General features: G+C 42.6%; 1 protein-coding gene across 1 annotated transcript in view; it reads right to left on the bottom strand.

Moving 5' to 3' along the window:
- Window positions 1-18,769, bottom strand: part of LOC311499384 (uncharacterized protein) — a gene marked incomplete at its 5' end in the record, with an annotated part of 30,337 nt that extends 11,568 nt beyond the window's left edge. The window contains 13 exons of the mRNA XM_084560339.1: window positions 142-3,454; window positions 3,836-3,891; window positions 4,059-4,075; window positions 4,312-4,551; window positions 6,875-6,895; window positions 8,929-8,987; window positions 9,882-10,031; window positions 11,311-11,468; window positions 12,022-12,065; window positions 12,664-12,701; window positions 13,413-13,579; window positions 16,601-16,834; window positions 18,703-18,769. Coding sequence (XP_084416465.1) covers window positions 142-3,454; window positions 3,836-3,891; window positions 4,059-4,075; window positions 4,312-4,551; window positions 6,875-6,895; window positions 8,929-8,987; window positions 9,882-10,031; window positions 11,311-11,468; window positions 12,022-12,065; window positions 12,664-12,701; window positions 13,413-13,579; window positions 16,601-16,834; window positions 18,703-18,769 — 4,564 coding nt within the window. The remainder of the gene's footprint in view (window positions 1-141; window positions 3,455-3,835; window positions 3,892-4,058; window positions 4,076-4,311; window positions 4,552-6,874; window positions 6,896-8,928; window positions 8,988-9,881; window positions 10,032-11,310; window positions 11,469-12,021; window positions 12,066-12,663; window positions 12,702-13,412; window positions 13,580-16,600; window positions 16,835-18,702) is intronic.
- Window positions 18,770-19,387: the final 618 nt, after the last annotated feature.

Genomic DNA, 19,387 nt, shown 5'->3' with positions numbered 1-19,387 from the left:
ATTACAAGGAAGCTTAGAAGAAAACATTAATACGTGAGAGGATTTATAATTATCTGTCATGATGTCAGTGCACATCTCTATTAACATAATTCACTGCCTTTGGTCTCATTATGCTTTGCACACCAACTGATGCCTTCTCACCTGCGATATCAGCCGTCGTGTCTGACACCTGAGTGTCGACACTGTCAACATCCTCCTCGATGTAAAAGTCATCGATGATGGGATATTCAGGACGGCCTGTGTCCTCCTCAGAGGGCTGGATGTCTATCGGTATCACGGGTAGATTATCTTGTGATGGGCGATGATAGTCGGAGCCGGCCGGATGGAGGAACTCATTATCTTTGACAACCTGAATAGAGTCCTGACCAAAGTGAAGATCATCCAAACCATCCAAGGGGCGAAGGATTTTAATTGATTCAGCGGGTGGCTCAGTCACGTCTTTCTTCGGTTCTGGTTCTAAAATCTCAACTATGCCCTCCTCTGGAAGTGGTTCTGTTACGTCAGCACCTTCCCCTTTTGATTCTGGCTCTGAAGTCTCAGGTAGCTCTTCCACTGGTGGTAAAATATCCACTGGGCCTGTTTCTGATGGTTCCTCTGGTTCTGGACTAACAATTACCTCCTCCGGTTCTGATTCTTCTTCAGTTTCTGAAGGAAGCTGTGGCTCTGAGGTATCCACTGGCTCCTCTGCTGGTACCAGTGGTTTTATATCCTTAACAACTTCCATCTCTGGTTCTGTGATTTCAGTTACCTCTGGCACTTCTACTGATTCCTTCCCAGGTTCTAGTTCTGGACCTGGCTCTACAACCTCTACCACTTTTTCACCATCTTCTGAAACTTGCTCCTCTTCTAAGTCTGCAGTACCAACATCTTCAGCCCTTGTATCGGTCACGTCCGTTACTTGGCTTTCCTCTGCTGGCCCAGATTCTGGTTCTGGCTTTGGTTCCAGTGGTGTCGGAGCAGCAACGACTTCCTCTCCGACTTCCAAATCCAACACCACTTCCCTCTCTGTTTGTGCAACTTCATCTTCTGGTGCTGGAATCTCATCAACTTTTTCTTCTCCTGGTTTTACAACATCAGTAATGTCTATTTCTGCTTTTGAAACTTCAGGCAATGTTTCCTCAGGAACTTCAGGTACTGTTTCCTCAGGAACCTTGGGTAATGATTCCTTAGGAACTTCAGGTACTATTTCATTAGGAACTTCGGATACTATTTCCTTTGGAACTTCAGGTATTGTTTCCTTTGAAACTTCAGGTACTACTTCCTCAGGAACCTCGGGTACTATTTCCTCAGGAATTTCAGGTAAAGTTTCCTTAGGAACTTCAAGTAAAGTTTCCTCAGGAACTTCAGCCACTGTTTCCTTAGTAACTTCAGGTACTGCTTCCTCAGGAACTTCGGGTACTATTTCCTCAGGAATTTCAGGTAATATTTCCTTAGGAACTTCAGGTATTGTTTCCCCAGGAACTTCAGGTACTGTTTCCTTAGGAACTTCAGGTATTGTTTCCCCCGGAACTTCACGTACTATATCCTCAGGACTTTCAGGTAATGTTTCCTTAGGAACTTCAGGTACTGCTTCCTCAGGAACTTCGGGTACTATTTCCTCAGGAATTTCAGGTAATATTTCCTTAGGAACTTCAGGTGTTGTTTCCCCAGGAACTTCAGGTACTGTTTCCTTAGGAACTTCAGGTATTGTTTCCCCAGGAACTTCACGTACTATATCCTCAGGACTTTCAGGTAATGTTTCCTTAGGAACTTCAGGTACTATTTCCTTTGGAACTTCGGGTAATGATTCCTTAGGAACTTCAGGTACTATTTCATTAGGAACTTCGGGTACTATTTGCTCAGGAACTTCAGGTAATGTTTCCACAGGAACTTCGGGTACTGTTTCCTCAGGAACTTCAGATACTGTTTCCTTAGGAACTTCGGGTAATGATTCCTTAGGAACTTCAGGTTCTATTTCATTAGGAACTTCAGGTAATGTTTCCTCAGGAACTTCAGGTACTGTTTCCTTAGGAACTTTAGGTAAAGTTTCCTCAGGAACTTCAGGTACTATTTCCTTAGTAACCTCAGGTACTGTTTCCTTAGGAACTTCAGGTACTATTTCCTTAGTAACTTCAGGTATTGTTTCCCTAGGAACTTCGGGTACTAATTCCTCAGTAACTTCAGGTACAGTTTCTTCAGGAACTTCGGGTACTATTTCAGATACTGTTTCCTCAGGAACTTCAGGCACTGTTTCAGGTATTAGTTCTGATTCAGAAATGTCCTTGTCTACATCCCCACCAACGTCCTTTGACTCTTCACCTGGTTCTGGAACTTGCTCAGAAACCTCAGTCACATCTTCCTTGGGCCCCTCAGCTCCACCTTCCTCTGGTTCTTCAACCTCTTCTGTAACTTCATGAATTGTCTCCTCTGTTTGCAAAACACTCACTTCTTCTTCCACTTCTACTGTGCTATCTTCTGGTTCTGTCTTTGGCTCTGACTCCTCTGGCACTGAAACCCCAACTGGTGGTTTCTCTGAAACTGCTACCTCCTCTTGACTTTCACCCACTGACTCTTCCTCTGATTCTAAATCTTCTCTTTCTTCTTTTTCCTCCTCTGAAATGTCCGCTACTTCTTTATCGGACTCTGAAATTTCAACAGTTTCTACTTCTGGTTCTGACCCATCTAATTCCTCTTCCTCTGGTTCAGGTTGTTCAGGGGTGACCTTAAGACCCTCTTCTTCAGGTTTGAGTACTGACTCTTCTTCTGGTTCTAGCAGTTCAACTTCAGTTTCCAACTCTGACGCATCCTTGGTTTCCAAATCTACCTCCTCCTCATCTGGAAGAGCATTGATTTCTTCGTCTTGAAGGTTTGCGGTTGGCTCTGTGGGCGGCTGGCCTGTGATGGCGGAGAGTGTCGTGACTGAGAGTCCTATATCAGTCAACTCTGCTCCAGCAGGAGCTGCAGTGAATAAAGTCTGAGTGGTGGGGACAAGATGAACCACATCCAAACGAGGACTCTCTCTGTCCTCCTCAACAGGAGTCAGGACGTCCTCTGATATCACGTTAGGAGACAAACTGGTAGATGGAGCCTCTGTCTCCAGCTCAAGAATCTCAGGAGGGGTCGGGATGTAGTCTCTCACAAGTTCGCCGGTTTCATCGTGATGAATGGTTTCAATCTCATGTGTAATGATTAGAATTTCTTCCTCGTCCTCTTCCTCTTCTTCGTTTGATGGCTCGGGTTCGGTCACATCAGCCGACTCATCGGTATGGTCTTCCGGGGGACGATGGCTGGTGTCTGATATCAAACTCGTTGCTGCCGTTGTCTCATCCTCATCCGGGACAGCGGTGGGATCTAGAAGCGTCACAAGGGCGTTTTCTTTCTCCCTGGGGGTGAGGGGCTCCACTAGCCGAGGTTTGTCAGCCTCCGGCTCGTCGGTGAAAACCTCAAACTCGTTATGTGAATCGGGCTCACCGGACTGTGGAGAGATAAATTCACAGCATGAGCAGATGGTTTAAATGTGAAGGTTCTCAGTCATCCAGTTCATGGTTCATCCAACAAAAAAACAATGAATCAAAGGCAATTGGGCTTGTAGAGTCCAATCCCAAAGAGTCATGATGCAATAGCAGTATTGCTCTATTTTTAAATATGATGTCTACCAGAAGTGCTACAGACTTCACAGTTTTTCTCTCAGAGCTACAACTCTGTGAATTTCTGTAACGTTTATGATCTCTTATCCATCTCTTCCTGTTTGTAATCCCCTCTAGTGATAGTTTTGAGCCTTTTCGTGCAATTTAAAATGATCTTAGAGGCAAAGCAGAGGCACCCTGCTTCCATTAGAAATTACAAATTGTCTCACCTCATCCACTATTTCTGCTGCAGAAGTTGATGTCAGTGCTGGCAGGTGGACGGTTTCTGCAAAAACAGAAAAAGCATTTTAAAAGTTAAGTAACAGTCTCGTCCAATACCATCAATTATTTACTTTTTCCCACTGGCTTTGTTCGTTTAAAAGTTAGAACAGGAACATCTCTGAAAAAGATGTAACTAAGGCTACTTTCACATCAAGGCCTTTGTTCTGAAACCAGGAACGTTAATCTTTCTGCGAACACAGCGATAACACTCCCTTAAATGCTCCCTTAAAAGCCCACGGCGGTCATCTTGATGATGCAGTCCTACCAATATTCATTATTATTTGTTGAAATCCAATTTTTTTCACGAATTTATGACCAATCGTAAAACTGTGTGCAAGACTGTCGTGTTGGGGGCCTGTCAGAACTTTTTCTTGACTGTCACGTGAACACCAGTCAAGCTATGGTTAAATATTACATCAGCTACTCCCTGAATCGGATTGAAATATCAATGAGAAAGCTTCCTAACATACCTGGTTCGAAGTTCAGTGAGTCCAGATCGATTGGCAGAGACGCCTCCTCACGCAAAGCCTTTGTCACCATTTCCCTGAGTCCAGGATCAGCTGGAGACTTGGGTGAATTGGTCGTCACTTCTGAATTCTCAGAGTTGATTCGTGGGGAGTTGATCTCAAAGACGAGGGAGTAGTGCACTGAGATTCCTCCGGGCCTGGAAGAGGAGATATGATCACACAAACTGGACCGATCCAAATATGCACATATACAGAAGGTCTTCTGTGAGGACTTCAAATGTTCTTCTGGATTAAAGGGATTTTAGCGTTCCCCCCTCTACGACCTCAGTTTAATACCCAGCAGCTGCACAACAAAGGCAATGAAAGTCATATAGTGTTGATATAAGAAATGAATATGCCAGGCACGATTATCTATAGATAGAGTTTAAAAAAGAGAGAGAGTGAAAAGAGGGGCCGCATCAAAACTTCATCAATATTCTGCTCTGCTACAATCATCAGGAGAGCATAAGCTGATTTACTAGACGTGGCTCTGATTGAACTTTTCTTGCTTTTGTGTGAAGTAACGTCTGCCGAGCAGGAGTACTTCTTCATTAGTGACTGTCGTGTGTCTGAAACAGCTCAACTCCGCATCACTTTACTCCCGACTCAGACAGCTCCACGTCTCGGGTGGATCTGATTGAGTCTCATATCTGGAAACATAAACCCTCTCCCGCTCTCTGAAGACACCTGCTATTGTCTCTTTTCATTTGAGCCGTTCTTCCCTCTGAACAGCTGTTGCCTCATGCCAGTAGATTCAGAGCCTGACAGTGGTAGCACGAGTCTCCACCCACATGCTGCTCTTGGAAATGCTACACCTGTTACACTACAGTTTTGAGGCTCCTAATCCAAGCATCTAAGTCGAAATGTCTTTGTTCTTCTTATTTTTTTTTGCTCTGATGAAATCTGGGGAGGCACATGAGCGCAGCAACACATTAAAGGATTCCTTTTTTTTTATCTTTTCAAGCAGAGAAATGAGCCTTGAAGTTTTCCTCAGGGAAGAACCCTCTCCGGGATACATCAAAACACCTGTAGTCTTTATTGTTAGTCTTTTTATGTGAACATCTCACTTTCATTTGTCTGCCGTGCAAAGCTCTGGTGGATCTTTTTACTTTTTCATTTGATATGAACTCCAAGTTCAGTTGCTCTTATTGAAGCATTTTTTGGATATATCATGGCCTGGATGACTGAGAACCTTCAGAGACCTTTTCCTAGAGAATCTCAACATGCCAAGCACAGACTTCCATTGTTTTTTTAAAATCCTAAATGACTACGAAATCAGTGTGCATTACATACTTAAAGAGAATCTTCACAGATATTCCCAAAATAAAGGCTGAAACAAGTCCAGGGGCCTCTGGATCAGCTTGTTTTTTGGAGAAAATTCTCATTCACATGGACATTCTGCCCACTTAATCTCAAAGCTGCACCGACTACATGATTTGAAAATCTTAGTGCCACACACACTATAAGATATTATTTTGACTGTAATGTTGCATCACAGAGCATTTAATGCATTATCTTACTCATGATCTCATGGTGAAGCTGATAACAACTGCAAACAAAATCCAGTAGGGGGCGATAATGCACCTGCAAGATGGATTACCAACCTTCAATCAGACCAAAAGAAGAAGAAGTGAATAGTTCTGAGGTAACATCCCAAAAAAACAAAGCCGAAACGAGGAGAACTGGACTTGTTGGGTTTCTTTGGTTTGGTTCAACCCCAACTCCCTATCAGTCGTTTAGCCCTGAAAACTTGGATAAAATGTGAGAGACTCTCCAGCTTCTAAAATCTGGATCATGTCTCCAAGTCAACAACCAGCTGTTGATGGTTCTGATCCAGCGGTAGGTAGAGATCCATTAGAGACAGCAGCTGGTACAATATTCTACTGACCACATGATGGGGCTGCTTATTTACAGACACACAAACTGATATCAGATCTCAAGTGCTGGCTGGGGACGCATGTGGAGACACATTTTATTTAAGACCATGTGGAGATCAGATGTTAATGTGAGGTCTGAACGAGGCCTCTTGTATTTGTTTGTTTTGTCAGACACAAACAGGAGGAGTTGTGATTCCTCCCCCAGATTAGGGAATGGGATGAGCTCCCACTGAGGCCTCGCCTACGAATTATTGGCTGTGACAGCACCAGACGCCACAGGGGAAGGCAAATTAATCGCGGGAGCAGCCTGACAATTAGTGTATCCACAAGTCCTCCTCCTGTTTCACTGCTCACCTGCCTTCTCTGATAATGAGACGCAGCCTGAGAGCTCTGACAAACTTTTGGGAACAAGACGGAGCATCGTAACCTTCAGACGAGTCAAAGCGTCTTCTTCTCTTAGCAGTTCTTTGCTCCCTGATCTAATAATCTGCCCTCTGTGCATCTGACCTGGAGCCAAATAAACGCTGCATACCAACAGGAAGCTGCAAACACAAACGACGGGAGCTGGATGCTACAGGGAACGTTTCATCTCCGTGTCACTCACCCGTCGGCGTCCTGGGTCTCGCTTGCATTGGGGAAGAAGAAAAGAAGGAATCAGAGCTGGAAACTGTAACAGGAAGAGCGATAACAACGGCATCAGATGGAGCCCCGCTGATGTGTCACTTTGAATCAAACATACACTCTACGGCGGTGTCGGGGAAATTCTGAAAAGATTTCTCATGTAATACTCGTGTACATATTGTTTTCTGCGTCTGTAATGTATTCTTGTCAAGGCTGAGATTTTTCAGTGCATTTAATTCTCATTGTTTCTGTTTTATGAAACTTGGCTGCTGCAGTTTCCCTTATTATTAACTATTAATAAAGTATCTCTTCCTCCAATAATCAGAATCAAACCTCAGACTGATGGATGAGGTGTGGAGGTGTGGTGGTAACCATGGAGATGTTTCCTAATCATCTCTGAATAAATCAACACCAGGCTGAGTAGTTTCCAGGAGGGTCAGAAACATGGAGGTAGAAAAACAAGATGAACCAAGATGCAATCAATGTGGACAGAGACGATGGAGACGTGGAGACATCTTGGTCGTCTTCTTCTACTCGAGACTTTCGGAACTGGAGACACCTTCCTCTCCTCCGTGATTTTCTTCTCCTCTTCTTCCTCCTACTCCTCCTCTTTCTTCATATCCTTCACTATATTCCCAACAGTATTGGCTCATCTGCCTTATTATGACGTGGACGTTCTGGGAAGGCTTTCCACAAGGTTTAGGAGTGTGTTTATGGGAATTTTTAACCATTCTTCTAGAATCACATTTGTGAGTTCAGACACTGATGTTAGACTAGAAGGCCTGGCTCACAGTCTTCACTCTAATTCATCCCAAAGGTGTTCTATCAGGTTTAGGTCAGGACTCTGTGCAGGACAGTCAAGTTCTTCCACACCAAACTCTCTCACCCATGTCTTTATGGACCTTTCTTTGTGCACTGGTGCTCAATAACGGGAAGGGGCCATCCCCAAACTGTTCCCACAAAGTTGGGAGCATGGAATTGTCCAAAATCTCTTGGTATGCTGAAGCATTCAGAGTTCATCTCACGGGAACTAAGGGGCCAAGCCCAGCTCCTGAAAAACAAACCCACATCATAATCCCCCCCACCACCAAACTTCACTCTTGGCACAATGCATTCAGACAAGTACCATTCTCCTGGCAACCACCAAACCCAGATAGGTCCATCAGATTACCAGATGAAGAAGCATGATTCATCACTCTAGAGTGCAGTGGTGACGTACTTTACAACACTGCATCCGACGCTTTGCATTGCACTTGGTGATGTATGGCTTGGATGCAGCTGCTCGGCCATGGAAACCTATTCCATGAAGCTCTCTACACTGTTCTTGAGCTAATCTGAAGGCCACATGAAGTATGGAGGTCTGTAGAGATTGACTCTGCAGAAAGTTGGTGACCTCTGAGAGCTATGAACCTCAGCATCCACTGACCCCACTCTGTCATTTTACATGGTTGAGTTGCTGTCGTTTCCAATCTCCTCCACTTTGTTGTAATACCTCTGACAGTTGACTGTGGAAATTTCATGACTGGACTTGTTGGACAGGTGGTGCACTTCTTTTCGTCCTCCTCCTTCTTCTCCTTCTTCTTATTTTCTATTTCCAGCAGATGATCAGATCTTGATTGTGTCTTTTATTAGATAAACTGCTGTGACTCTGTTTATCAGACTTCTTCTTCTTCAGGAACTTTGAGAACGTTTTTAATTTCCTCACATCTTCAATCATTTCTGGTCGACTTTTTTGGCAGATTTTGTGCTCGGCTTACAGTTCACCATACTCTGTTCAGTCTAGTTAGTCGTGGCTAGAAAACATTCACCTGCAGCGACATGTGACGAAGTCCCAGTAACAACCGTCCTGTCCGTGCCAAAACGATCTGCTCAGTTTGAATTTAATGAAATTACCCAGACTCGGTGCAGTGTCTTGCCACCGCTGCCACTGAAGATTTGATTATGCCTTAACCCCCGGCGTCCCCGTTTTCCCCCCTCTCATCTGCTCACCCAGATTCCTTTTTACAATTAATTGCGTATTACACGGTGAGGACCTACCTGATATGCAGCACATGGATGCCTTTGAATCCTGGAAGTTTGTCAAAAACATGCTGCATCTGCGAAACAAATAATGACTTTTTAATACCTCAGATATCAGTCACCTCTCATCATCACCATCCACCTCCTCCATCCACAGATGCCAGGGTAATTAACTCTGAGTTGTCTTGTTAAGAAGCTGCCAGTGCGTGCCTATAAAAACAGACTGCATGAATGGGAAACCCTCGCTGATATCTATCCTTGGGCGAGTTAAGCACATGGACTCTCTCATGACATAATCGTCTTTAAGGCTCCCTCAGGTAATGTCCTGCTGCGAATCGCGTGCAGCTCTAAATGAGGAAAAAACACTGAAGGGCTTGACAAAAAAAAGGAAACACTTGCAGAAAGAGTAAGACTGAGGGTAATCTTCTCCCTTTCTCTGGGCCCTGACCTTACTGCCCTGTGGTGTAAGCTTCTTTACCAACAGTCTGAGCCGCAGAACCATCAGCGCTGATATGAATGGAGATCCTTTCCTTAATGATAATCTCTAGTTACTGGCAAGGTTTGGATGAATGTCAAGATCTCCTGGTTAAAAAGTGAAGTGCACTAGAAAAGTTCTCTGATTGATATGAAATGCTTTGGGACTAGGAAGGAAGTTAAGCGTCGACCAATCTGTGTGCTGATTCTACCTGCCATGCAGCTCAGCTAGTCAAGAACACAAACAGTGGGACCTGATGAGTTGGTGAGCAGACTCTCAGGGAATTTATCAATAAAAAGTGCAGCAACCTCGATCTTGGTAGTTTGGACTACTTAGATTCTAACGTATGGATTCCGGATGACGGGATTCCGCAGTACAGTCACCCTGGAATTAGAATTGTTCTTGAAATGCCTTCTTGGATACTTGGCTGTCCCAAGTCCACACATGTTACCTCCAGATGTGTCCTCAGTTAAACTGACAGGGCAAAATGTCCTACCTGGTCCTGCAGGTGCTGAGCCAGGTCAATGTACTGAGGGGAGTCGGGGTCGTCCAGCAGCTCCCTGTAACCCGGATCCACCAGATCGATACTGAATTCAACGATCTGCTCCACCGGACTCTCAGGGACCACGTTAGGAAGGTCTGAGTCCTTCAGGACAACAAACAAATCAGACTATAGAGAACATCTCAACAAGATCTGAAGCTAAGAAAGGCCCAATCAAGTATTAGTAACCTGTTAATGGTAAAGTGCTCACATCCGATCGATTCATTTTGTCGATTGAAAGTCAACAAAGATAGTGTCTATGTCTTTCAACTTCTTCCCCATTTTAATTTCTTGCAGAGAGACTTCCTTCATAATCTGCCTCAGGCTTCTTTTAATATTTTAACAAGATATATTCCAAAAATGTCCCTGGCTTTATTCCCGGTTATTGTTATTTCTTGGGGTACATTAAGAATATATGACATAATCAGCATTTATGGATCAGTTCACACAACTTCTGCTGTTGCTCAGGTTTTTCTCATATTTTGATTTGCACTTTGAAGTACATCGTCAGACATTAGACATTCCAGTCATACATATCACCAGCTGCAACAAAACCGTCAGATTTCGGCAACTGAAATGTAGTGATGTTTGACAGGTTTTCTGTTGCTAAAATCTCCAAATGTCAGATAATGAGAAAGGAGGATTCACAGATGAAAGGGAAGAGAGAATAAAGCCAGGAAGCTGGGAAATAAGAAAGGACAGAAGGAAAGAAATGAAAAGAAGATATTAAAGACATAATTTCCCTCTGATTCTCTGGTACAATACTTTAAACTCCAGGAAGGGAATAAATTATCCACCTTCGTATAAACTCAACTTCTCCAAAAAGATTTGTGAGGGATGAAAAGAGAAACAACTGACATCAAGGACTTAGAGGACAGAGTGTGACCTGGACTTTAGAGCAGGAGCAGAACCAGCTGGAGGTGAACTGTCCTCACTGTTAGAACCCTGATAATGAACCCAAAGGACAACCTGCAGAGACGCCATCTTGAGACCGGAAGGTCATGTGATCCATCTTTATGACACACTAATAAACTCAAGTTTTCGCCAGGTTGGTTTTCAAGTTGTTTGAATAAAGTTTGAACAGAGTTTATTCAAAGCTTAATGAAACTTTATTCAAACTCTAATTAATGTTTGAATACATTAGGAATCAAGTTTGAAAAAAGGTTGAATAGAGTTTAAAAAAGTTAGATTAATGTCTAAATAAAGTTTGAATAACGTTTAAATAGAGTTTGAAAACAGTTTGAACAGATTCTCCAGTGTGACCTCCTCAGCCTCGATCGAATGCCTCCTTCAAGCTGTTGATAAGACTGTTGTGGAAATAAATGTAAATTACTGGACAGCTCGTCTGTACCTCCTCCACCTCCTCCTGCTGCTCCTCCTGCTGCTCCTCCTCCTCCTCCTCCTCCTCCGGCTCCTCAGCGGGTGGGGTCTGAGTGGGGCCGGGGCCCTGAGAGCTACTGGTCGGGATAAGGAAGACGGTGATGCCAGTGACAATCGGCGTGGATGCTGATGGAGGAACAGTTGCAGCCTCGGGACCTGGAGCTGCAGAAACAACAGAATATGTTTTCAGATGGGACAGGATGAATAAAGACGGGATGAAAAAATTATGATGAGATGAATAAAGACAGGCTGGAAAAAGGACAGGATAAAAAAGATGAGATGAATAAAAACGGATGAAAAAAGTCAGGAAGAAAAAGATAGGATGAAAAAAGGTGAGGTGAATACAAACAATGAAAAAGGATGGGATGAATAAAGATGGGATGAAAAAAGACAGGGTGGAAAAAGAGAGGAAGAATAAAGATGGGATGAAAAAGATGAGGTGAATACAAACAATGAAAAAGGATGGGATGAATAAAGACGGGATGAAAAAAGGTGATGGGATGAATAAAGACGGGATGAAAAAAGGTGATGGGATGAATAAAGACGAGATGAAAAATGACTGGATGAATAAAAACGGGATGAATAAAGACAGGGTGGAAAAAGACAGGAAGAATACAGATGGGATGAAAAATATGAGGTGAATACAAAAAATGAAAAAAGATGGGATGAATAAAGACGGGATGAAAAAAGATATCCATGGTTACAGATGTTCTACCTGGAGCCTGAGGAAGCTTCTTTGTCGGAGCTGGAGTCACCACTCTGCAGGAGTAAAAATAAACCAGTTTTAGTTTTTCTTGAGGCAGAAAAGAGGAAACGTTCTTCTTATTTTATGATGATGAAATGACTTTGACTTCATTTATCTCTGAACACAGACGTTATCTTCTTGATAACGTACACACTTCATTCATTTATGATCCAGACAAATGGATGGAATGACAATGCACTGTTGGACTGATAATTAATAAATTAATTAATACCATAGATTAATAATCTGAGTGGAAATACCTTCACAATCTAATATTAAATATATACATGTTAATAGTGTTCTTATTTTTCTCCTCATTTATTCTCCTTTGTCTCTCCTCTTTCCTTTTGCTTTTCTTTCTCTCTCTTTCCTCCTTCATCTATTTTTTCCTTCTTCCTCTCTTTTTTCTTTACTTCTCACTTTCATGTCCTCCTCATGTCTTCTCCTCTCTTCCCTCCTTTCTTTCCAGTAAATAGCTGAGACCCAGTCTTGTCACATGAATCTCTTTATTCACTTTACCTCCCTGTAGTTTCAGTCTGACGTCTGACCTCTGACCTCTGACCTGGCTCTGTCTAATGTCCCTGTCTATAGCAGAGTGAATTCAGACGTTACCGTGAAGGAGGCCTGCTGTCTCTCAGTCGGCTCATCCTCTGGAAACAATGAATAAAAACATTTATTATAATGAACGTCTCACGAGATCAAGATGTAAAAGGAAAATGTTGTAGAAATACCACAATTCTCTGGAACCAATATCTCTAAATGACCCCAAAACAACATGTTCATTAAAACCTGAAGTAGTAAAGTGGTTATTTTGTGTCTTGACTAAATTTAAATAAAATGATTTTGTCTAGAGTCCAATATAGTGACATTTGAAATGCAACTTCTTAATGAACTAAATGGATTTTTTAATCAAGATATCCATTCTTCTTATTAAATATGAAAATTAGATTTCGTACTTCCTGTTTTGATTAAAGTTGAAGTTGTTATGCAGATTACAATAATTATCATATGAGTTGAACAGAATTTAATGATGTAAACTGGGTATGCTAAATAAGATTAAATGTCATTTTTGTGCCTAGAGTTACACCATGTTTAAGTTTGGGTAAGCTCCGTCTAAAATGTTGTTTTTTGTTCCCAGCCCTATACGAATCATTTTTTCTTATCTCTGTTTTTTCTCGTCAGTTTTATGTCATCCCTCAAATTACTTGTTTAATAGAGACAAATCTGCAGAATTCAAGCTTCAGTACATCCATAAATAAACAGAACCCATGCTTCAGTTTACAGCTTAATGAAAATCGTCCAGCAGACGCGTTTATTGTGAAGGTTTCCACGCTGGACCGACTGTTTTCTGTCTCCCTCACCCTGTGGATCATGCTCATGTGCTCATCAGAGCTGCTGAAGTTTTTGGCGAGGTCGGAGATGCAGAGCGACTCGTGTTGACACGTGTGAACCCATCGCTGGTACTCGGCCGTGCCGGGGATCCTGTCGAAGAAGATCCTGAACGCCTCCCACACGGCCTCCTGACAGACTGACCCGACAAACAGAGACACAACACAACATGATGTCGTCAACACCGGACGCTCAGAACAAAACACACCACACAACACCTGTCTCAGCTGTTAGACATTAGACGGACACAAGGCAAGAGATAAAAGAAGAGAGGATTATTTAAATAAAACCAGAGTCTCTGAGTGTGGATTTTAACATTTCTAACTCCTGTTAATTCCAACGTTTTCAACATTTACAGAAGTAAATCTGCTCAGAAGGCCTGGATCATGAACTAAAACAATAACGTCTGCTGTTAATCATCGTTTAATGAGACGTTAAAGTCTATGTCAGAAACAGATAAAGACCAAACAGAAGTAAAGATGGAATAGGGGAGTTTAAATAAAGCTTAATTAGTGCTTGAATAAACTTTGGTTAATGTTTGGATTACATTTAAATAGATTTTGAATAAAGTTTGAATATTGTTGGCAAAGGGCTTTAGTCTCCTTTAGAGCAGCCATCGGTGTCTTGGTGTCCTTGAGTCACTTTATATTTCTATTAATGGACATTAGTTAGAAATCTGTTTTCACTTTGACAATATTCATCCATTCATTCATTTTCTGTAACCGCTTGTCCTCTGGAGGGTTGTGGGGGGACTTGAGCCTATCCCAGCTGTCTTTGGGGCGAGAGGCGGGGTACACGCTGGACAGGACATTTAGAATCACCAGTGAACCTAACCAGCATGTCTTTGGATGGTGGGAGGAAGCTGGAGAACCTGGAGAGAACCCATGCAGACACAGGGAGACCATGCAAACTCCACACAGACATGGATTAGAACCCAGAACCTTCTGGCTGCGAGGCATCAGTGCTACTTTGACAATTAAGAGTTTGTTTTGTTAAATTATTGTTAAAGTATTGCACATTAAATGATTTTGTTTGACACAATGAAGAAAAAGTTGAATAGACTTTTGGGATCAGATCCATTTGATGGATTTTCGTCATCAATGTGTCAGAGATATTCTCAGAGAGTCTGGTGGTGTCGGGCGTGAGGTATCACTGATGAGATTTCTGAGAATCCTAATCGACACTGAAGTGAGAACTGATGGCAGCAGAGGAAGGAACAGATTTACATGTGACAGCCGTGGGATGGCGTGGCAGACGTTTGAGGAACCCACTAATGTAAGATTCACTAAAAAGAAACTAAATCAAATATACTGTATATATTTTTGGAGAAGCCTGTGATTCAGTCTGTCACAGCGTCTTATGTCTGAGGATCAGATCAGGACTCCTTCCTCTGGATGAAGAATGAATCAGAGATCGGACTCAGAGATCGGACTCCCGACGGTGATGGAGGAGAAAGCGACGTGTATATTTTATGCAGAAGATTTGATTTCTAGGTTGGAGTTTGTTTCTGTGCTCACGGAGAGAGTTTACGGCACAGCTTGTCAGTTTTCTCTGAGAACTTTTGTGGAGGAGGCGGATGAGTCACGTCCATGACTCACTACATTGCTCCTCGGTGGTTCTACCGGAGGCTCCAGTCTGGATCCTGAAACATCCTTTAGTTCACCTGGTAGACTGAATCTCTCTCTGGTTGAGCCTAAAATGTCCATAATACAACAAGTTTGATTTTCAAATATGAAAATCAACTTCTCATCGATGCCTCAAAATAATAATAAACAAACATTCCTCTGATTTTACATTCAGTGATTCACTGACATATGAGTCAGCAGTGAAACATCTGCAGCGCAAGAAATGACAAAACCTTGATGTGAATCTGTAAGAAATGAGCTCATCACTGAAATCATTTTGAGATGACAAGAAACAGGCTACGATAAGCTAAGTAATGCTAAGCTAAGATATAATAAGATAAGATAAGCTAGGATACAATATGACGATAAGATAAGATACGATAAAAGAAAATATACAATACAATAAGAGATAAGATGTTGGATATAAAATAAGATAAATGAGATATGAATCAATACGATACGTTACGATACGAGGTAAGATATGCGGTACGATACGATACCATATAATACCCTACAATACGATACGATACATTAAGACAAGAGATAAGATATAGGATTTAAAATAAGATAAACGATATGATGCGATACGATACGATACGATACGATACGATACGTTACGATACGATACGATACGATAAGAGATAAGAGATAAGAGATAGGATATAAAATAAGATAAATGATATGATGCGGTACGATACGAAGAGATAAGATATAGGATATAAAATAAGATAAACGATATGATGCGGTACGATACGAAGAGATAAGATATAGGATATAAAATAAGATAAACGATATGATGCGGTACGATACAATACGATACGATACGATACGATAAGAGATAAGAGACAAGATATAGGATATAAAATAAGATACACGGTACGATACGATACGATACGATACGATACGGTACACTACAATACGATACGTTACATTAAGATAAGAGATAAGAGACAAGATATAGAATATGAAATAAGATAAATGATACGATATGATACAATACGATATGAGATAATGAGATAATATGAGATAATATGAGATATTTTAAGCTAAGCTAAGATAATATATGATACAATTCGGAAAGAGATACGATACAACTTGATTAATCCCCATGGGTAAATGTAGCTCTTGTGCAAAGTGCAAAAATACAAATTTAGATACAAAACAGAATAAGAGAAGAGAAAGAGAAACCCTGTATTTACTGTACCAAGTTTAAGTAACTAACTACAATTTCAATTAACTCAGGTCCAATCATGCACAAGAACCTGGAAATGTACAAATATTTAAATGTTTTATGCACTTTAAGTACACTGTAACACCAAGAAAACTGTGTATTAGATGTCAGTAGCAGAAGAGTCTCCAGTTAGGTATGACAATGACAGTTATTGTTAAAAAGTGCTGCTGATGTGCCACTAAAGGCCAGATAGTGGTGCTTAGAAGACTTTAATCAGTGTCTCTTTAACTAAGAGCTCAAATTAAGGTGAATTTATTTGGAATGAAGTTCAAAGATCAACAGTAACATGAAGGAAGGCCAGTACCTCTGAGCTGGTAGTAAGCCTGGTGGCTGGCGAGGACTTCATTGATGGTCTCCTGGGGGCAGATTCTCACTCCAGAGTGTAAAAACACCGACCTCTTGGGTCGATGTCTGTCCAACTCAAATCCTGGAGTCCTGGTGTTCGTGGCTATCTTTAGCAGCTCAGCCAAACGCACCACAGGGACCACAGCCTCTGTGTTCACCCCTAAATCCAGCCCTCCGCCGCTGCCGTCCACATCTGAGCAGGAAAACAAAAAACAGGAAGTTAGAGTCGCCACAGACCAGCGCCTGGTCAGATCAGGTCCCTGGCATCGGTTTAGAGCGACAGATGGACAGTGTTTACTACGAGACGCAGACAACATTTGAAAACACTTGAAACAGGATTTACAGATTATTTTCTGTCACATGCGGCAGAAACGATGCTGCCAGAGAACGAACACGAGAATGATCAACAAAAATCTGATGGAAGGAAATGGAAATTCATCTGTAACGTTCATAAAACACTGCCAGTGACAATAAACACAACATGTCACAGGAATTAGTCTGCACCCAGAAAACCTAAATGTGCTATGTTTCCAACTACTGAAGTGGCAGTCTGCTAAACCAAGTCTTCAATCAATGAGAGTAGGAGACCTCCCTGAGGGGCACCTAACTGGCATAACAAACCTCAAACTACACCAGTGGCAATGTGCTAAGTCTTAAATTACAGTAGAAGACCTCCTTAAGGGGGCCCGACCTGATACTGAAAACCTAGCACATTGCCACTGCTGTAGTTTAGAGTTTGTTATAACAGTAGGAGACCTCCCTAAGGGCCCCCCACCTGACATAACAAACCTCAAACTACACCAGGGTCAATGTGCAAAGTTTCCAACAACAGTAGGAGCCCCCACCTGAGGTGACGAACTTTAAACTACTGCAGTGGCAATGAGCTAAATCTAGTTTTCAATCAATGACAGTAGGAGACCTCCCTGAGGGGCCCCTACCCGACATAACAAACCTTAAACTACAGCAGTGTCAATGTGCAAAGTTTCCAACAACAGTAGGGGCCCCAGACCTTAAATTACAGCAGTGGTGATGTGCTAAGTTTTCAATCAATGACAGAAGGAGACCTCCCTGAGGGTTTTTGCCGTTGCTATAGTTTAAGGTTTGTTATGACAGTAGGAGACCTCCCTGAGACCTCCCTATCCTATCGTGTTTACGACAAACTTCAACTACAGCAGTGTTAAGCTTTAATTATAATAGGAGCCCGAGTCTAGTGTGGCCATTTTTCCTTACAGTCTTTATATACGCCGTGGCTTTATTTCACGTTAAATGTGGCTCCGAGCCGAGTGAAGTTCCAGGGTCGACTCTCCCTCCTCGCTCCCGCTCGCGCTAAATATAAAAGCACTCACTGTACGTGAAGGGTGCTTGGAATAAATGGCATCTACTAAACAACAGTGACCTGTTCATGCCTGTGTTTGTGTTTGATACGGTTGGAAAGGCACGAGTCAGTGTGGGCGTTCTCAGATTGAGCCGTTCAGAGTAAGAAATGTTCTCGATTGAAGACCTCTGGTGTTTCTCGTGTCAGACGTCACAGGCGTTTCAATGATTCAGCAAACTGAACACCAGTCTCTGCTTTGTCGTGTTTTTATTTATTTAAAAATTTTTTTTTTTTTAGCTTTCCTCCACAAACAAGGGAGCAGAGAGCTGTAATTCAAATTGTCAAGCTGTCAGCGAGCCGGCAATAAAATCTACTAAATGGTGCTATTATCCGTTTTGTATTTGCAGTTGCATTGTGATCGTGTTTGCACATATTCATGGCCCGTCGTTTCACTTTGGTTCGGGAGGATTTGCTCGACTGTGAGTTGTTTTATCATCACCTCTAAGCCTCTCTGTGGCGATAGGGTCCAACACCTCAACGATTTCAGAGCCAAGAACTTATGCAATCGTAATAAGCTTTTCTTCACATTGTGACCCCGTTTAGTAGGTGTAAAGATAGTCTTACTCTTTAAAATCCTCATATCTAACCGCCAGCCTTATTCACTTTCAGAAGAATAAAAGCATGTGACTTCTTTTCAAGTGTCGAGGCTCAAAGGATTGTGGCTTTGCAGAGAAAACGAGGCTCACCTTTAATTCCAGCAGCAGGTGTAGAGAGGGCAGCGAACAGAAGAACAAATCCAAAAGCCCAAATCATCACGGTAGACGATGAGTTTCCCAAAAAACGTGAAAGTCCGTCAGGGTGAGGGGAGGAGGGAGCTGGTGGTGTCCTCTAGCTCAGGTGGAGATCATGGGTGCAGGTCCAGCTTGCATGTGGACGGGCCGGATCTTTCAGGGCCCTGAGCTTCGTCTGAACGGCTCCTGATGATTTCCAGCGGGGTTGTGCATCTGAGGCAGTTTGAACCACCTCCGGCCAAAGGGAACTGTGAGTGTGGCAAGAGTGACGAGGTTAAAAAGAGTAGGCACCGTTTCGGGAATAATCTGTTTATCTACTGCTCAGACATAATCCGTCTTTACCCCGCGGCCCTAGCAGCGCAGGCGTCATCCTGTTAGTGGCTTTCTGGGGGCATCTGTCAACCACAGCGGTCAGTTTGTTCGACAACTACCCTCCAGGCCCACCCTGGCGCTTCACACCAGTGTCTCCTCTAAGTTTTTTAAGTTCTTAGAAAGCAGGACGGAGACCCGACGCTCTGCCGAAACTAATCACGGAGCTCATGGAAACTGGACAGCTTGTGCTTATCCTGTGAAGTAACATCTTCACCTCTGAGAGTCGTCACAGGCCGGAGTAGTCCTTAAGAGGCAAGGAAAGGTCTGC

This window comes from Chelon labrosus, assembly GCF_963514085.1.
Source record: "Chelon labrosus genome assembly, chromosome: 14".
Lineage (NCBI taxonomy): Eukaryota > Metazoa > Chordata > Actinopteri > Mugiliformes > Mugilidae > Chelon > Chelon labrosus.
This window is presented reverse-complemented; position numbering and strand designations above follow the sequence as displayed.